A 15,504-nucleotide genomic window follows, 5' to 3' on the forward strand; every position below is an offset into this window, starting at 1 on the left:
CCAGTCTGTGTCTTTTGATTGGGGCATTTAGCCCATTTACATTTAGGGTTAATATTGTTATGTTTGAATTTGATCCTGCCATTTTGATGCTAGCTGGTTGTTTTGCCGTTAGTTGATGCAGTTTCTTCATTGTGTTGATGCTCTTTATCATTTGGTATGCTTTTGGAGTGGCTGATACTGTTTGTTCCTTTCTATGTTTAGTGCTTCTTTCAGGAGCTCTTGTAAAGCAGGCCTGATCGTGATGAAATCTTTGAGTAATTGCTTGTTTGTAAGGGATTTTATTTATCCTTCGCTTGTGAGACTTAGTTTGGCTGGCTATGAAATTCTTGGTTGAAAGTTCTTTTCTTTAAAGATGTTGAATATTGGCCCCTACTCTTCTGGCTTTTAGGATTTTTGCTGAGAGATCCACTGTGAGTCTAATAGGCTTCCCTTTGTGGGTGACCAGACCTTCCTTTCTGGCTGCCCTTAGCATTTTCTCCTTCATTTCAGCCCATGTGAATCTGACGATTGTATGTCTTGGGGTTGCTCTTCTTGAGGAATATCTTTGTGATGTTCTCTGTATTTCCTGGACTTGAATATTGTTGGCCTGCCTTGCTAGTTTGGGGAAGTATTCCTGAATAATATCCTCAAGAGTGTTTTCCAGCTTGGATTCATTCTCTCTATCACATTCAGATACACCTATCGAACATAGATAGGTCTTTTCACATAATCCCATATTTCTTGGAGGCTATGTTCGTTTCTTTTTACTGTTTTTTCTCTAATCATGCCTTCTTGTTTTATTTCATTGAGTTGATCTTCGACCTCTGATATCCCTTCTTCTGCTTGGTCAATTTGGCTCTTGAAACTTGTGTATGTTTTACAGAGTTCTCGTGTTATGTTTTTCAGTTGCATCAATTCATTTATATCCCTCTCTAAGCTGTTTATTCTCGTTAGCATTTTGTCAAACCTTTTTTCAAGGTTCTTAGTTTCTTTTCATTGGGTTAGAACATGTTCTTTTAGCTCACAGATGGTTCTATTACCCACCTTCTGAAGCCTGCTTCTGTCAGTTCATCAGACTCATTCTCCATCCAGCCTTGTTCCCTTGCTGGTGAGGATCTGTGATCCCTTGTAGGAGGAGAGGTGTTCTGGTTTCTGGTGTTTTGATACTTTTTGTGCTGGTTTCTTCCTATCTTTGTGCATTTATTTACGTGTGGTCTTTGTAGTTGGTGACTTTCAGATGGGGTCTCTGAGTGGAAGTCCTGTTTGTTCATGATGAAGTTACTTATTTCTATTTCTTAGTTTTCCTTCTAATAATCATGCCCCTCTGCTGTAGGACTGCTGAAGGTCCACTCCAGACCGTGCTTCCCTGGAGGTCACCTGCAGTGGCTGCAGAACAGTAAGGTTTGCTGCCAGTTTCTTCTTCTGCTATCTTTGTCCCAGAAGGATACCTGCCAGATATCAGTCTGAGCTCTCTTTTATGATCTACTCTTTGGATCTACAGGAGTCCAGGAGTTGCTTGAGGAGACAGTCTGTCCTATATAGGAGCTTAAGTGCAGAGCTGTGAGCTCCATTGTTCCATTCAGAGCTTCTGGGTAGGTATGTTTAAGTCTGCTGCAGCAGAACTCATAACCACGTTTTTTTTTTTTTCCGAGGTGCTCTGTCCCGGGAAGGTAAGGCTTTATTTATAAGTTTCTGTCATGCTGCTGCCTTTTTTCAGGGATACCCTGCCCAGCAAGGAGTTAGCCTAGTCACAGTCTGCCAACAAAGGCATTGCTGAGCTGCTGTGGGGTCCGCCCAGCTGCCTTGTGAATTTCCCTGCAGTCCTGTTTATAGGGGTATAGTTAGAACTGCCCCGGCAATGGCTGCCTGCCACCGTAATGGCAGACTCTCTCTGTAATGGTGGACTGCCTCAGTAATGGTGGACTGTCTCGGCAAGGGCCAACTACCTTTGTAGTGGTGGGCTGCCTCGGTAATGTCAGATGCCCCTCCCCCGCATAGCTGGATGGTCCCAAGTTCAGCTGAGCTTGCTGTGAAACTCTCAATCCAGATTGTTTTAGATTGCTGGTCTTCGTGGGGGTGGGACCAGCTTTACCGGATCACCTGGCTCCCTGCCTTAGACCCCCTTTTTTTTTCAGTTGAATGGGCGACTCCGTGTCCCAGGGGTTCCAGTAACCAGTTGAAAGGGCACCCTAATTTATGTGAGTTCTTGTGCAGAGACCTGCTACACCAGCTGAAACAGACACATTGGAGGCTCGTGGCACTTTTTCACCCAGGAATCTCCTGACCTGGCTCTCTATTTCAGTCCCCTTTTTATCAGTTGAATGGTGACTCTGTCTCTCAGGCATTCCAGTCACCAGCTGAAATGGCGCCTGGACCCGTGTGAGTTTTTTGTGTGGAGACCCGCCGGGCTGGCCAAAACAGCCACACTGAAGACCTGTGGCGCTCTTCTGCCCGGGAATCTTCCTTGTCTGTGGGCAATAAAAATCTGTCTGGAAATGTGGTGACCACTCACCCTCCATGCTCTTGCTGGAAGGTGCAATCCAGAGCTGCTCCTACTCGGCCATCTTCTGATTCTACTCTCTTTTCTATTAGTCTGGCTAGTGGTCTATCTATTTTGTTGATCTTTTTTAAAAAAACAGGTCCTGGATTTATTGATTTTTCTGAAGGGTTTCTTGTGTCTCTATCTCCTTCAGTTCTGCTCTGATCATAGTTATTTCTTGTCTTCTGCTAGCTTTTGAATTTGTTTGATCTTGCTTCTCTAGTTCTTTTAATCATTACATTAGAGTATCGATTTTAAATTTTAGACACACCTTTCCTTGCTTCTCTTGTGGGCATTTAGTGTATAAATTTCCCTCCAGCCACTGCTTTAAATGTATCCCAGATATTCTCGTACATTGTATCTTCGTTCTTACTGGTTTTGAAGAACGTCTTTTTTTCTGCTTTCATTTCATTATTTATCCTAGAGTCATTTAGGAGCAGGTTGATCTGTTTGCATTTAGTTGTGTGGTTTCGAGTGAGTTTCTTAATCCTGAGTTCTAATTTGATTGCACTGTGATCTGAGAGACTATTACAATTTCCGTTCTTTTGCATTTGCTGAGGAGTGATTTACTTTCATTTATGTGGTCAGTTTTAGAATAAGTGCCATGTGGTGCAGAGAATAATGCATATTCTGTAGATTTGGGGTGGAGAATTCTGTAGACGTTTATTAAGTCCACTTGGTCCAGATCTGAGTTCAACCCTGGATATCCTTGTTAATTTTCTGTCTTGTTGATCTGTCTAATATTGACAGTGGGGTGTTAAAGTCTCCCACTATTGTTCTGTGGGAGTCAAAATCTCTTTTTCGGACATTAAGAACTTGCTTTATGTATCTGGGTGCTCCTGTATTGGGTGTATATATATTTAGAATAGTTAGCTCTTGTTACATTAATCTCTTTACCATATGTAATGCCCTTCTTTGTCTCTCTTAATCTTTTTTTTTGGTTTAAAGTTTGTTTTATCAGTGACTAGATTTGCAACCACTGCTTTTTTTTTTTTTCTTTCTCTTCATTTGCTTGGGAAATCTTCCTCCATCCCTTTATTTTGAGCCTATGAGTATCTTTGCACATCAGATGGGTCTCCTGAATACAGCACACAGATGGTTCTTGACTCTATCCAATTTGCCAGTCTGTGTATTTTGATTGGGGCATTTAACTCATTCACATTTAAGGTTAATATTATTATGTGTGAATTTAATCTTGCCAGTTTGATGCTAGGTGGTTGTTTTTCTTGTTAGTTGATGCAGCTTCTTCATAGTGTTGATGGTCTTTACAATTTGTTACATTTTTGCAGTGGCTGGTACTGATTGTTCCTTTCCATGTTTAGTGCTTCCTTCAGGAACTCTTGTAAGGCAGGCCTGGTGGTGACAAAATCTCTCAGCAGTTGCTTATCTGTAAACGATTTTATTTCTCCTTCGCTTATGAATCTTAGTGTGGCTGGATTTGAAATTCTAGGTTGCAAATTCTTTTAAGGATGTTGTATATTGACCCCTACTCTATTCTGACTTTGTAGGGTTTCTGCTCAGAGATCCACTGTGAGTCTGATGGGCTTCCCTTTGTGGGTAACATGACCTTTCTCTCTGGCTCCCCTTAGCATTTTTTCCTTCATTTCAGCCCTGGTGAATCTGACGATTATGTGCCTTGGGGTTGCTCATCTCTAGGAATATCTTTGTGGTCTTCTCTGTATTTCCTGAATTTGAATGTGGGCCTGACCTGCTACATTGGGGAAGCTCTCCTGAATAATATCCTGAAGAGTATTTTCCAACTTGGTTTCATTCTCCCCTTCACTTTTAGGTACACCGATCAAACATAGATTTAGTCTTTTCACATAATCCCATATTTCTTGGAGGCCTTGTTCTTTCTTTTCACTCCTTTTTCGTTAATCTTGCCTTCTTGCTTCATTTCATTGAGTTTGTCTTCAAGCTCTAATATCCTTTCTTCCACTTGATTGGTTCGGCTATTGAAACTTGTATATGCTTCATGAAGTTCTTGTGCTGTGTTTTTCAGCTCCATCAAGTCACTTATGTTCTTCTCTATACTGGTTATTCTAGTTAGTATTTCATCTAACCTTTTTTCAAGGTTCTTAAGTTTCCTTGCACTGGGTTAGAACACGCTCCTTTAGCTCAGAGAAGTTTGTATTACCCTATGCTTCTGTCAATTCATCAAACTCATTCTCCATCCAGTTTTGTTCCCCTTGCTGGTGAGTTGTGATCCCTTGGAAGAGAAGAGGCGTTCTGGTTTTTGGTGATGTCAGCCTTTTTGCACTGGTTTCTTATCTTCGTGGATTTGCTTACCTTTGCTCTTTGAAGTTGGTGACTTTTGGATGTGGTCTCTGAGTGGATGTACTTTCTGTTGTTGTTGAAGCTATTTCTTTCTGTTTTTTTAGTTTTCCTTCTAACAGGTCCTTCAGCTGCAGGTCTGCTGAAGTTTGCTGGCAGTCCACTCCAGATCCTGCTTGCCTGGGAATCACCTGTAGGGGCTGCAGAACAGCAGAGATTGCTGCCTGTTCCTTCCTCTGTTAGCTTCTTCCCAGAAGGGTACCCACCAGATGTCAGCCAGAGCTCTCCTATATGAGGTGTCTCCCAGTCAGGATATATGGGGGTCAAGGATCCACTTGAGGATGCAGTCTGTCCCTTATCAGAGCTCAAGTGCTGTGCTGGGAGATNGAAAGGTATCTGCCAGATGTCAGCCAGAGTTCTCCTCTATGAGGTTTCTCTTTGGTTATAGGGCATCAGGGAGCCACTTGAGGAGGCAGTCTGCCCCTTACCAGAGCTCAAGTGCTGTGCTGGGAGATCTGTTTTTCCCTTCAGAGCTGCCAGTGAGGGACATTTAAGTCTGCTGAAGTAGAGCCCACAACCACCCCTTGTAGCAGGTGGTCTTTCCCTGGAAGATAGGGGCTTTATTTATAAGTCCCTGATGGGCTGCTGCCTTTTTTCAGAGATGCCCTGCCCAGCAAGGATGGAGTCTTGTCACTGTCTGCCAACAGAAGCCTTGCTGAGCTGCCATGGGCTCCACCTAGTTGCTGTGTAAACTTCCAGGTGACTTTGTTTAAACAGGCGAGATTAAAACTGCCTACCCGAGCCTCGGCAATGGCAGACACCCCCACCCCCATCGAGCTCAGACTGCTATGCTGGCTGCGAGAATTTCAAGTCAGTGGATCTTGGCTTGCTGGTGTTCGTTAGGGTGGGACCCACCAAACCAGATCACTTGGCTCCCTGGCGTCAGCCCCCTTTTTTCAGGGGACTGAATGGTTCTGTCTCGCGGGCATTCCAGGCACCACTGGGGTATGAGGAAAAAAACAAAACAGCTGCAGCTAAAACGGCCACCCAGTTTTGTGCTAGAAACGCAGGGTGCTGGTGTTGTAGGCACCGGAGGGAATCTCCTGGTCTGTGGGTTGTGACGATTGGGAAAAGCACAGTATCTGAGCCAGAGTGCCAGAGTGTCTAGAAAGTCCCTAATGGCTTCCATTGGCTAGGAGAGGGAGTTCTCTGGCCCCTTGCACTTCCCGGGTCAGGCAACACCCCACCCTGCTTTGGCTTGCCCTCCTTGAGCTATACCCACTGTCTAACCAGTCCCAATGAGATGAACCTGGTACCTCAGTTGGAAATGTGAAGATCACTCACCTTCTGGCTCACTCTCACTGGGAACTGCAGACTGGAGCTGTTCCTATTGAGCTATCTTGGCGGAAGTCCGCCCATTTTTATTTGTTATAAGAAATGTTTTATTTCCTTCTCAATTATGTCATTGACCCAATGGTCATTTAGGAGCATCTTTATTTATTTACATGTATTTGTACAGTTTCCAAAGTTTCTCTTACTGATATTTAGTTTTATTCCGTTGTTGTCTGAGAAAGATACTTGGTGTGACTTCAGATCTTTTCAAATTTGTTGAGACTTGTTTTGTGGCCTAAATGTCTACCTTGAAGTATGTCCCATATACTGATGAGAAGAATGTGTATTCTGCAGCTGTTAGATAAAGTATTCTCTAAATGTCTGTTAGGTTCATCGATTCTAAAGTACAGTCTAAATCCAATGTTTGTTTTTGATTTTCTGTTTTGATAAGGTGTCCAATGCTTAGAATGGGGTATTAATGTCCCCAACTATTAGTGGTATTGAGCTTCTGTCTCTCTTTAGATCCAATAATATTTTTCTTATATAACCGGGTGCTCCAAGGTGGGTACATAGGTGTTTAGAATTGTTATATCTTCTTGTGAAATTGATCTTTTTATCAGTATTTAATGGCCCTCTTTTTTTTTTAATTTACAGTTTTTAACTCAGTGTTTTTTTCTGATGTAGGTATAGCTACTGCTGCCCACTTTGGTTTCCATTCTTATGGAATATCTTTTTCCATTCTTCCTCAGTTTCAGTCTTTATGTGTTTTAAGAGGTGGAGAGAGTTTTTTATATGTGACACACTGCTTTTTTTATATATATGTGTAGCCAGTCTGTATCTTTTAAGTGGAGAATTTAATTCGTCTACATTAAAGGTTGTTATTATGGATGAGGACTTATTCCTGTCATTTTGTCAGTTGTGTGTCTTTTATTCGTTTCTTTTTTGTTTATCATTACAGTTGGGTGGTTTTTTTGTTTGTTTGTTTTGTTTTTTGTATTGGTAACATTTGGCTCTTTTCTCATTTGTATATTTGCTCTACAGTGAGGTTTATACTTTCTTGTGTTTCCATGATGGTGGATATCATCCTTTTGCTTCTAGTTGTAGAACTTGTGTAAACATTTCTTGTGTGGTCAGTGTGTTGGTAATGAATTCTCTCAGTTTTTGCTTGTCCAGGAAAGACTATTTCTCCATTATTTTGGAAGGATAGCTTTTCTGGGTGTAGTATTCTTGCCTGTTGAATTGGGTTTTGTTGTTGTCGTTGTTTTCCTTTGAACACTATGAATATGTCATCTTATTCTTTCCTGGCTTATAAGATTCTGCTGAGAAATCTGTTGTCACCCTAATTGGGATTTCCTTGTATATGGCTTTATGCTTTTTCTCTTGATGTTTTTGGAAGTCTTTCTTTGTCTTTGACTTCTGATAAGTTGAGTATAATGTGCCTTGGAGACCTGTGAGGATTGAATCTATTTGACAATAGCTCTTAAAAGACTTGGGGAAGTTTTCAGTTATTGTTTTTAAAATAGGTTTTCTATGTGTTTACCCATCTCTTCTCCATCTGGAACTCTCAAAATTTGAAATATCTCATCACTTTATGGCTTCCCATATGTCATTTGGGCTTTTTTTTTCTTTTTGTCTGTATTTCAGAATACCTGTCTTCAAGTTTAGAAATAGTTTATTCTGCTTGATCTAGTCTATTGCTGAAGCTCTCTGTTAATTTTTTATTTTATTCATTGAATTCTCAAATTTCAGGATTTCTATTTGGTTCTTTTCTATGATATCTTTTTATTGAATTTCTCATTGAGATTATGAATTATTTTCCTGCTTACTTTCTATTGTTTTTCTGTGTTTTTTTGTATCTCACCAAATTTTTTCATACTACCTTTTTTTTCCAGGAATTTTATTGGTTTCCTTTTTGTTGGAATCTATGGCTGGAGAATTATTGTATTCCTTTACAGGTGCCATGTTTTCTTGCTTTTTCACCTTTCTTGTATAGTTACAGTCACTTCAAATTTTGTGGATTGGCTTTCATAGGGAAAGACTTTTTTCTATAGTTGTATCTGTAGTGTTGCTTGGATAGAGTGCTTTAGTTTTGCCAGATGTGGGCACATTAGTGTAGTATCCATATGATTTTTTCATCTGTAGTCATCCACGGTGTTGTCTTTGAGTTTGTCAGTGGCTTAGGCTGCATTCGTTAGTGTAGGCTATAATGAAACATTGCTGGGGATGTGGACACAGGCAGGTCGTCCTTGGATAGCAGTGGTGGTGGCAGCAGGCTGTGCATGCTGGTTCTTGGGTCCCTCGGCAATATACTTGGACACTAGTCATAGCAGGTCTGGGTAGGCCAATCCCTGTGCCTCCTGCTGGCTTGCTTGGGTGCCAGTGGTGACAGCAGTGGGTTGGGTGGGTCCTCAGGTTTCTGTTTGGCGTGCATGGCATTGGTGATGGCTGTAGTGGTTGCAAGCCAATCCTCAGGTCCCCGAGCAGCAAACATGGGTGCCAGCAGTAGTGGCAATAGGCTGAGCAGACCAGGAGCACATGTGGGTGGTTACCAGCAGCAGCAGCTTGACATGCTCATCCTTCGATCCCCCTAGTTGTGTGCATAGGCGCTCCTGGTAGCTGGTGTGATTAGTCGATCCAAGGTTTCAGGTGATGTGCTGGGGCCCCAGCAGCAGTGGCAGTTGGCAGAGTGGGCTGTTGTAGGCCCCCAGATGGTGTATTTGGGCACCTGGTTGGTGATCAGGTACATTGATCCCGATGTCACTGGACGACAAGTGCAGATGGCATTGCCAGAGGCTGCATGTGGGGCAAATGTGTTCTTAGGCCCCTGACGATAGGTGTGGGTACCAGCTGTGGTGAGTGAAGCAGGTCTGTTCATAGGCCTCATGACAACAGGTTCAGGCGGCTATTGCATTGGGCCAGGTAGGCCTGTTATCTGGCCTCTTGATAGTGTGCACAGGCACCAGGAGTGTTGGACAGGGATGGGTTGATACCCATGCCCCCTGGTAGTGTACTTGGGCTCTGGTGCTGGTGCCAGTAGTCAGTGTGTGGTGGGCCTCTCCTTAGGCCCCCTGATAGTTCCTGCAGGCTCTGGCCTCAGCAGACAAGGCAGTCTGATCCCCACGTCTTTCTATGATGCATTTACACAGTGGTGGTGGGTGGGGTAGGCCTCTCTTCAGGTTTCCAGATAGCTCTCGTGGGCACCAGTAGCAGGCAGAGTGGATCTATCTTTAAGCCCTGGGACAACCCACAGTGGGCCAGTTCTCAGGCCTCCTAAAGCCACATGCAAGTGCATGATGACACTGTTGCTGGGCAGGGTTTTAAACACACAGAAACCCTGTGCCACAGGGTTTCTGCCAGTACCAGGGGCCCCAGGCAGGTGGTTCTCAGGATCTGAGGAGCTCCTGCTTTGGCTCCTTTTGTCCCCAGGGCAGCCTCCCTGGTGCACTGCACCTCCTACTCCTCAGGATATAGGACATTGTGTAGGTGAGAGTGCTGGTGACCTAGTTGCATTGTTGACTCCAGCTGAAATCATGAAACTGCAGCTCTCTGGGTGGACAGAAACATCAGTGGGGCTTCTGGCTTGTGGATATGCAGGAACTGTTGGACTCCAGAGCAGGATGTAGTCTGGTAGTGTCTGGGCTTTCAAAATGGCACCATGCTGCAGCCTCTTGGCTGCCAGCAGATTTTGTGGGACTTAGCATGTACTCTGTCTTTGGAATAATGCCATTGAGTGTGCTCCAGGGAACTTCCTAAACTAGTCTCTGGGCCTGTGAGGACTAAGGGGCTCTCCTGTATCTAGGATTGCAGGAATTGACATTGGTAATGTGGACCTGTGTAGATCTCTCTTTTTCCCATTCGTAGTGAGTAGTTTCTCCTGGCTCCCAGCCAGTTCAATATGAGCCAGCTGCTTTGCTTCTCTGTCTTTGCTTGCCTCAGAGATTCCCTGTCACTTTTAAATTGTAATGTTTTTCTCTTAAGACACCCTATTCAATGTGTGATTATCTGTTCACTGTTTAAGTCCTTTGTGGAAGAGGTGAGTGCCAAACATCTCTTGAGTGTCAGCCATCTTGAAGACCCCTTCTTCTAGGGAATTATCTTTTTTTGTTTTGGTTTGGCTTTTTTGAGACAGGGTCTTGCCCTGTTGCCCAGGCTGGAGTGCAGTAGTGCCATCTCAGCTCACTGCAACCTCTGTTTTCCAGGTTCAAGCAATTCTCCTGCCTCAACCTCCAGAGTAGCTGGGATTACAGGCACCTGCCGCCACAGCTGGCTAATTTTTGTATATTTAATAGAGATGAGGTTTTGCCATGTTGGCCAGGCTGGTCTCAAACTCCTGACCTCAGGTGATCTGCCCACCTCGGACTCCCAAGGTGATGGGATTACAGGCATGAGCCACCACTCTCAGCCTCAGTGTATTATCTCTTTTTTTATATTGGTTGCAGATATTTTTCCAGGATAATCTTTTAAATGTGCAATTATAGGTGTTTTAAAACAATAAGGTAGATTTTACATATGGTTGTATAGCAAACATAACTGATGTTTTTTTCTCCTGTGTACCCTTGTGCAAAATGCTCTCCCCATTTATATTTCTAATAATTATGATACGAAGGATAATGGACCTCTTCAGATCTTCAAAGTGAATATGACTTTATTATTGTAATTCAGAAGGAGAAAACAGAAATGTTCATAGTTGTGAGAGTGCCATTACCCTAAAATAGTAAAAGTTGCTATTTTGAGTAAATATGCGCATCATATTAATTATAGGTATTAATGTCTTCCTTTATCTGTTTTATATGTTATTCCAAGGCTTTGGGAAGCCAAAATGTATTTGTCAATCTTAAAATGTTGTTTTAATTATATGGTTGCTCTTTTGTAGGCTTTTAGACACAACTGCATTAGAATAGATAAACAGCTGGTGTACAATATAGAGGTAAGGAGCCTGCAGTAGCATTGGTGATGGAGGGGGAAAGAAGCAGCATGGTGTTTTGTTATTATTAGTCATTTTTTTTTGATGAAAAGTAATGTGTGTACAACAAAGCTGTCTATCACATATGAAATACAGTTTCTCTAATCAGAAATGATACAAATATTCTGTCAAAACTCCAAAAAAATTTCCATATATTAGTAAAAGATGATCACAAATGTTAAAAACACACCTTGTGTTTATGACAGGTGAAATATATATCCCTGTTCTCATGTTTCCTAACTTTCATAGTGACTACTTTTAGATTAAAAATTTTGGTATGATATTTACAAAAGTGTATTTATTTTATATTGTTATTTAAATAAAATGATACCTTTATTTTACATACTTTCATTTCAGAACAAAATAAACCCACAACACGTATATCCAGTCCATTGTTAATTTAGGGAGAGAATGGGGCTTGAGGCCCTTGTTTCCTTATTTATTCTTCCAAACTTTTTTTTTTTATTCCAGGTAGTCTTTTAGAATATTTTTCACTCAAATTGTTCAACATAGTTACTTTTATTATTAAGAATGGTTTGACTGAGGGGAATGAATTTTCTGAAGCTCTTAGAGTTATATAAATGCACATCCTCAGAGTGATTTTATGATTCTCCCAATCAGTTTTCACTTTTTACGGATATTGCTTGTAACTGGCGTTGTATCATTTTAAGATATTTTAATACAGTTCATTTTTAAGTTTAAAAGAAAACCAAAAAATAATTTTCACCTAAAGAACTATGTAGTTGTAACTCTTAGTTATCTTTTTTATCAACCAAACTCTACAAATTCTTATTAAAGGTTTTCTTTTAGAGTTAGTATTTTCCCTTTCTACTGAAGGCAACAGAAAATAATATAACAACTAATAAAATATGTTCATACATATCATCCTCTTTGAACTACATAAGTTCATCCAGCAGCAAGGGCAAGAATTAGCTTCATTTTACAGATGAGGAAATTAAAACTTCTTACTAGGCCAGGCGCAGTGGCTCATGCCTTTAATCCCAGCACTTTAGGGAGGCTGAGGCAGGTGGATCACCTGAGGCCAGGAATTCAAGACAGCCTGGCCAACATAGTAAAACCCTGTATCTACTAAAAATACAAAAACTAGCCAGGCATGGTGGCGCATGTCTGTAGTCCCAGCTACTCAGGAGGCTGAGGCAGGAGAATCGCTTGAACCTGGGAGACAGAGGTTGCATTGAGCCAAGATCATGCCACTGCATTCCAGCCTGGGCAACAGAGTGAGACTCTGTGTTGTAAATAAACAAACAAACTCCTTACTAATTCAAGATTTGATTCCAGAATTTCATCTTTCTCTTTTCTGAACCATAGAATCTTTCCTTTCTTAGGTTAAAAATGCTGAATTTCCCAGAGGTATATTAAATTTAATTGAAAGCCTCATAGAAGGACAGTTTTTTAAAGAAGCAATTGAGGAGCTTTCCACTTTGCAGGCACACTATCTCCCTCCTGTATGCCTTCTTCATGCCCTTCTAGAAAACATTCTACAGGTAAGAGCAGCCTTAAGGGTTTATAATCTTTTTTTCAAACAATGTTAAAATGTGAACATTTTCTCATTTTTGTATGTTTACAGTTTATTTTTTTGTTCAGTGTTTTTTTCCTTTATTTTACTGATAAATGCAGTACCCATTTATTACCGCTCTTCTGTTTTCCAGCTTTATACTAGGTACTACTCTTAGTACTATAGCTTATTATTTTTTCAGGATTTCTAAGATAATTTTGTTTTGGGGAAAAAAGTTACCCAATTTTTCTTATGGCAATAAAGTATCAAATATAAAATTCAGATTATAGTGATCTAGAATTACGTTTTGTAAATTACTCCATTAGTGCATTGGTATTTTTATTTATAATATATATATATGAATATACTCTTTGTTTAAAAAAAAAAAGACAAGGTCTCTCATGCTGGAGTGCAGTGGTGTGATCATGGCCTACTGTGGCCTCAACCTCCCAGGCTCAAGCAATCTCCCTGCCTCAGCCTCCCAAGTACTATAGGATTATAGGTGCATGCGACCATGTCTAGCTAATTTTTAAATTTTTTGTGTAGATAGAGTCTTACTCTGTTGCCCATGCTGGGAACATACTCAAACTGTGTAAACCAATAGGAGCAAATATTCAAAGATAGCTTTCTAATCATGCCCTTCATGAAGGTAATAATTTGATAACATAACAGACTTAAGCTTTATCAGGTGTGTTATGTTGGTGATAAGTAAGAGTGTTACATGAATAGTTTCTTACCTTTAGTTCCTTTCAGGTAATGTTTGAGACCTCTTAAATCTCACTAAAATTGTGAAAAGGAAAATATTTCATCTGCCTTAGATTTCATCTAAGGTAGTGTTAATAGAAAAGATTAACCAATGTATAGATAGAGTTGCCCCTTGCTATCACAGGATATTGGTTTTAGGACCTTCGTAGATACTGAAATCTGCACATAATCAAGTCCTGCAGTTGGTTCTTCAAAACCCGCACTTATGGGAGAAGTCAGCCCTCCACATCCAAAGGCTTTACATCCTGTGAATACTTTATTTTTAAAGGCTTTCTTTTAGAGGTAATTGTAAAATTTTCCCTTACTACTGAAGGCAACAGAAGATAATTAATATAATAACCAATAAGATATATTCATACATATCATCCTTTTTGAACTACATGATCTCATCCTACAGCAAGGACAGGAATTATCTTAATTTTACATATGAGGAAATTAAAACTTCTTACTAGGCCAGGTGCAGTGGCTCAGGCCTGTAATCCCAGCACATCGATAGGTTTCACATCTGCAACTAAAAATATTTACTTTAAAATTTAGTTTAAAAAAGTATTTAGTAGTAAAAAGAAGTATCTTTTTACTTTTGGAAAAGTTCATCTAGTGTATTTTGTTGCAAATACAAATATGTATTGCATTTATTGCAAAACTTAAGAAAAGGCAAATCTGTATTGGTCATGTTTTTCAATCTGTTTCCTAAAAAAATAAAAAGTGAATGCATGAAACTAAAAGCATTTAATTGCAGATGTGGAACCTAAGGATGTGAAGGGTAGGCTGCATTTATTGGAAAATATTCATGTGTAAGTGAACATATGCAGTTAAAATTTGTTGTTCAGGTATCAACTGTACATAGAGTGTGCCTCTCTCTCAGTTACTGTATTTAATTAGCTAAACATGGTACTTCCATCTGCTATCATTTGTCTAAACACATATATTTGGCAAGAAAGTTAGGCCAGGGTTACTGTTTTGCTTTTAGACTGAATTAGCAAGTGAAATAAATTTTAGCTATAGTATTTTATTTGTTTGTTTATTTTTGAATAATAGGATAACATAGATACATTTTCTGGTCGATACTTTCATATATTGTCAGCTCTTCTTCACCTGCATCCTCCTTGGAAGTCTCCAGCCATGTCAAGATATTATTTAGAGTTGTTTCAGTGTCCAACTTGCATGAAAGGAGCATGGTCTTTAGTAGAAGTGCTTATCAGGTAAGGAATTTCACATGTGACAGTGCTATGTTTCATTGACTAGTTGTTATGCTAAGTATTTTTTTAAGATACTGATGAGAGTATCTTTTTTTTTTGAGACTGAGTTTCACTCTTATTGTCCTGGCTGGAGTGCAATGGCATGATCTTGGCTCACCACAACCTCTGCCTTCCTGGTTCAAGCGATTCTCCTGCCTCAGGCTCCTGAGTAGCTGGGATTACAAGCATGCACTACCATGCCTGGCTAAATTTGTGTTTTTAGTAGAGACGAGGTTTCTCCATGTTAGCCAGGCTGGTCTCGAACTCCCGGCCTCAGGTGATCCTCCCACCTCGGCCTCCCCAAAGTGCTGGGATTATAGGTGTGAGCCACTGCGCCCGGCCAAAAGAAATATCTCTTTACTTTTGGAAAAGTTTGTCTAGTGTATTTTGTTGCAAATATTGTATTTATTGCAAAATTTATGAAAAGGCAAATCTGTATTTGTCATGTTTTTCAGCCTGTTTCCTAAAAAAAACAAAAAGTGAATGCATGAAATGGACTCACTAGGAAGCCAAATCATTATTTTTAACAAAATATAAATTTCCATATGGTTTTTAAAATGAAGAAAATTAATTTATGGAATATATATATCAGCTTTTTGTCATCAAAAGTATAGACATTTGTAACTATGGTATCTGTTTTAGGGCTTCAGTTATATTTTTTCAGTTAGCAATTTGAATTTTAAAACAGAACTTAATATTTCCTAAATATGTCCTCTCTTTCATGCTTCTGCACACGCTGCCATCTGCCTAGTCCTTCCTCTGTCTTTCAGATGTTGTTTTCTCCAGAAATTCTTTGTTTCACCTTCTTTCTCCCTAACAGAAAATGTTTTCCCCTTGCTATTTAAATAACTATATTTGATAGCCCTTATTCTTCTGGGAAGATTTTTTTTTTTTTTTT

The 15,504-nt window shown here is 40.3% G+C and overlaps 1 protein-coding gene and 1 long non-coding RNA gene across 5 annotated transcripts in view; one reads left to right on the forward strand and one right to left on the reverse strand.

The window, feature by feature from the left end:
- LOC119468871 overlaps positions 1 to 13,192 on the reverse strand; it is a 23,891-nt gene extending 10,699 nt beyond the window's left edge. Inside the window, exons 1-2 of the long non-coding RNA XR_005197663.1 lie at positions 13,183 to 13,192; positions 4,808 to 4,812 (exon numbers count right to left, since the gene is read on the reverse strand). This is a non-coding gene — a long non-coding RNA (uncharacterized LOC119468871). The remainder of the gene's footprint in view (positions 1 to 4,807; positions 4,813 to 13,182) is intronic.
- The window catches only part of SLF1 (SMC5-SMC6 complex localization factor 1), an 82,571-nt gene that overhangs the window by 39,451 nt on the left and 27,616 nt on the right, over positions 1 to 15,504 (forward strand). For 3 of the 4 annotated variants that reach the window (XM_017514085.2, XM_037733319.1, XM_037733321.1), the window contains 3 exons: positions 10,998 to 11,051; positions 12,434 to 12,592; positions 14,407 to 14,570. In XM_017514085.2, coding sequence (XP_017369574.2) covers positions 10,998 to 11,051; positions 12,434 to 12,592; positions 14,407 to 14,570 — 377 coding nt within the window. The remainder of the gene's footprint in view (positions 1 to 10,997; positions 11,052 to 12,433; positions 12,593 to 14,406; positions 14,571 to 15,504) is intronic. The other variant, XM_037733322.1, reaches the window with a different exon arrangement.

This window comes from Cebus imitator, unplaced genomic scaffold, assembly GCF_001604975.1.
Source record: "Cebus imitator isolate Cc_AM_T3 unplaced genomic scaffold, Cebus_imitator-1.0 Scaffold515, whole genome shotgun sequence".
In the NCBI taxonomy this organism is placed as follows: Eukaryota; Metazoa; Chordata; class Mammalia; order Primates; family Cebidae; genus Cebus; species Cebus imitator.